The following is a 3,721-nucleotide window of genomic DNA, read 5'->3' as shown; positions in this document are numbered from 1 at the left end:
CTGAACATATATAATTAAGCTTTCCATTGATGTATGGTTTGTTAGGATTGTACAATATCTGGCCGAGATACAACTATTTGAAAATCTGGAATCTGAGGGTGCAAAAAAATCAAAATACTGAGAAAATCGCCTTTAAAGTTGTCCAAATGAAGTCCTTAGCAATGCATATTACTAATCAAAAATTAAGTTTTAATATATTTACAGTAGGAAATTTACAAAATATCTCCATGGAACATGATATTTACTTAATATCCTAATGATTTTTGGCATAAAAGAAAAATCTATAATTTTGACCCATACAATGTATTTTTGGCTGGGTCAAATCTATGTGGTTCAGGGTCACATTTTTGTTCACCAAGGCTACATTTATTTGATTAGAAATACAGTAAAAACTGTAATATTTTGAAATATTGTAACAATTTAAAATAACTTTCTAATGTTAAAAAAATTAAAATGTAATTTATTGCTGTGATCAAAGCTGAATTTTCAGCATAATTTCTCCAGTCTTCAGTGTCACATGATCCTTCAGAAATCAGTCTAATATGCTGATTTGCTGCTCAAGAAACATTTCTTATTATTATCAATGTTGAAAACAGTTCTGCTGCTTCATGTTTTTGTGGAAACCAACATTTTTCAGGATGCACTGATGAATACAAAGTTCAAAAGAAAAGCATTTATTTGAGAAAAATAATTTTGAATGTCACTTGATCAATTTAATGCATATTTTCTAAATAAAATGGTTTTGAAATTAAAATTTGTTTGTTTGCTTGCAAAACTAGAATGAAATGAGACATTTTAATGGACTTTATGCATTATGCCTCTGGAACCAATGTGCTGTATCTGACTAAAAAGAAATCTCCCAAATATCTTTGCTTTCACTCTCTGCAGTTTACTCTCCAGACAGCAGAGATGAAGAGCATAAACCCAGTGAAGATGTTGGCGGCGTTTGCTCTGGTTTTTCTGGTGTCCAGTGTGACTGAGGGACGGATTATCAGTAAATGTGAGCTGAAGGAGAAGCTGGAGGCGGCTCAGATTCAGGTGATTCGGGCCATGGGAGACAAAATGACCCCGAACGATCTCAACGCTAGACGTGAGTAACAGATTCCTTTCACTCACCATTATATTTGTGACCCTGGACCACAAAAGCAGTCTTAAAGGGGTCATATGAGTTGATATGATTCTTTAGGGTCTTAATGAAAAGTCTGTAACATAGTTTGGTTAAAATTTCTCAATGGTAGTGTAAAAAACACCTTTTTTACCCTGTCAAAAACAGCTCTTTTCAGATCAAGCCATTTTTGTAGCATTTTCCTTTAAATGTTAATGAGCTCTGCTGACCCCGCCCCTCTCTTCCGAGCTGCTCTCAGAGAGACTGTTTACTTTAGCCGCATTCATCGTGAAACTGGCTAATTAGCACATTATTAGGAAAGGCGATTTGCAAAGATTCATTACAAAACATTATACTCACTTCTTCTGTAGATGAGGCTGGATCATGAATGATTCGCGCGAACATAGATGCATTTATGTAGATCAGGGGCGCATTCACTTCAGAAACAAACGTAAACCACTGCGTCTTCAGCGGCTCAGATCTCAGGAGTAAATGACGACTGCTATGTTCATTATTACATCCAACAACAGAACACCTCAATCGCTTAGGAGTCATTCTTGTCTACATCTGCTCCAGCAGTGAAACAATGGCGGACTGATGACAGCTCACTCAGAGCAGGTCTGAGGTAAGACACCAGTCCAGTCTCTGCTGAAACGCTACTGTCAATCAAACTATCATGGGAGGGGCCTGTGATCGGCTTGATTTGAGAAAGGGGTAAAGATTTTAGTAGATTAAAAAAAAAAACACTGGGTGGATTTTTATCATTATAGGGTGGTTGTGTACACACACTGCCAACACACATTTCAGATCAAAATCATTAGGATATTAATTAAAGATCATGTTCCATGAAGATATTTTGTAATTTGTCATAAATCTATCAAAACTTAATCAAAACTTAATTTTTGATTAGTAATATGCATCGCTAAGAACTTCATTTGGACAACTTTTCTCAATATTTTGATTTTTTTTTTGCACCCTCAGATTCCAGATAGTTGTATCTCGGCCAGATATTGTCCTATCCTAACGAACCATACATCAATGGAAAGCTTATTTTTTAAATCCGACCCTTATGACTGGTTTTGTGGTCCAGGGTCACATTTATGTCACATAATGTGCAGATGACAGGTCAATCACTCTCACATGCATTTTCCTTTCATTCTGATGCAGTTGTTTGCTTGGCCGGTGCTACAGGCTTCAACACCAGCTTTGTCAAAAACGTCCCCGCCAAACCTAAAGAGCTCTTAAATATCCACTCTATAAAGACAAACGCAAAGCGGCGTCCCGTCTGGCACCTGTACGGTGTGTTTCAGCTCAGTGATCAGCTGGCCTGTGATTCTGGCATGAACCCATCTTTCAATGTCTGCAACACGAGCTGCACTGGTGAGTTTGATGGGAAAACGCCATAATAATCATAACTGTGTTTTCTGAATTTCTGCGCCATATTCCTATTGCTTTCAACATAAGCCAACTGAATAAGGTTTTGCATGTTTTCTCTTTTCTCAAAAGCTTTTAATGACGATGATGTCTCAGATGACATCGCCTGCCTGAATACCATTATTAGCAGCATGTAAGTGCACAGACTACAGACATTGCTTACTGAATGATCTAGATGTATCATAGATTTTTCTTTTGCTACTGAAGCTAACTGAAACGTAAAAATGTTGGTGTCCATTCAGCATTATATAAGTTTACCCAACTATGATGACTTACACTTATGAGAATCCTGAAACCGTAAAAAGGGTTTCATTACATTCATAACATGATGTTTTTTTTTTCTCTTCACAGTAAACCTAGACCCAAAAACATCCTCTCTCTTCCACTTGTAACGTAAGTTGAAAACAATCAATTTATGATTGTTTATAATTTCATATATGCAAAAAGCACCTGCATGCAATTGCAGCAAAAACCAGTTTTGTCACAACAGTGTGCAGGGTTCATATTTTACATTTACATTTATGCATTTTATCAGTTCTTGCTTTCTCTGGGTATCGAACCCATGAACGTTGTGCAATGGTCTACTGTTATAATTTAGCAAATCGTGTAAACTCATTAATACTCATAAAATGTAATAAAATATGAAACTTAAGTTAGGGACAAATAATATTTCACTTTGCATATTTATACTTGTCTACCTCAAATACAACTGCATTAAAGGTTTAAGAAGCAAAATCAGGCCTGAATGTTTAAAGTGTGACTTTCTTTTGTGTGTTACAGATTGAACACCATTTTGGTGAAGGAGTGTCACTCTGTGGTTCCCTCTCTGTATTTTGCTGAGTGTCCGAGTGCAACAACACCAATGAGTGAAACAACACTGTGATTTTATTCTTCTGACCTGCTCTAATACTGTAGATTTGTACTAGTCAACTAGAGAATAATTATGACTACCTAACTAACAATACTAGTAGATCAGCTGCATACAGTCACTTTAAAAACACAACAGTCTGATGTTTCCACAGCAACTGCCTTTGAGTGAATGGTAATGAGGTTGTTATGATGGTGGTGGGATCTGTGCGTGTTTAAACATATAAAGACTTTGAATAGAAGGCGCTTGTGCATTAATAAACTTTATATTATTCCTGTAATATTGCAGATGTTTGGTGGCATTTTACATTTCTG

At 36.3% G+C, this 3,721-nt stretch overlaps 1 protein-coding gene across 1 annotated transcript; it reads left to right on the top strand.

The window, feature by feature from the left end:
* The first annotated feature begins 909 nt into the window (after positions 1-909).
* On the top strand, positions 910-3,422 carry LOC107729924 (lysozyme C, milk isozyme-like). Its single transcript, XM_016540666.1, has 5 exons — positions 910-1,090; positions 2,273-2,485; positions 2,612-2,672; positions 2,891-2,932; positions 3,320-3,422. Exons 1-5 carry the CDS (start codon positions 910-912, stop codon positions 3,420-3,422), a joined length of 600 nt encoding a protein of 199 aa, XP_016396152.1.
* The last annotated feature ends 299 nt before the right edge of the window (positions 3,423-3,721 follow it).

Source organism: Sinocyclocheilus rhinocerous, unplaced genomic scaffold (assembly GCF_001515625.1).
Source record: "Sinocyclocheilus rhinocerous isolate Xijiao unplaced genomic scaffold, SAMN03320098_v1.1 scaffold313, whole genome shotgun sequence".
In the NCBI taxonomy this organism is placed as follows: domain Eukaryota; kingdom Metazoa; phylum Chordata; class Actinopteri; order Cypriniformes; family Cyprinidae; genus Sinocyclocheilus; species Sinocyclocheilus rhinocerous.
Note: the sequence above shows the minus strand (reverse complement) of the source record. Positions and strands in the feature narration are given on the sequence as shown.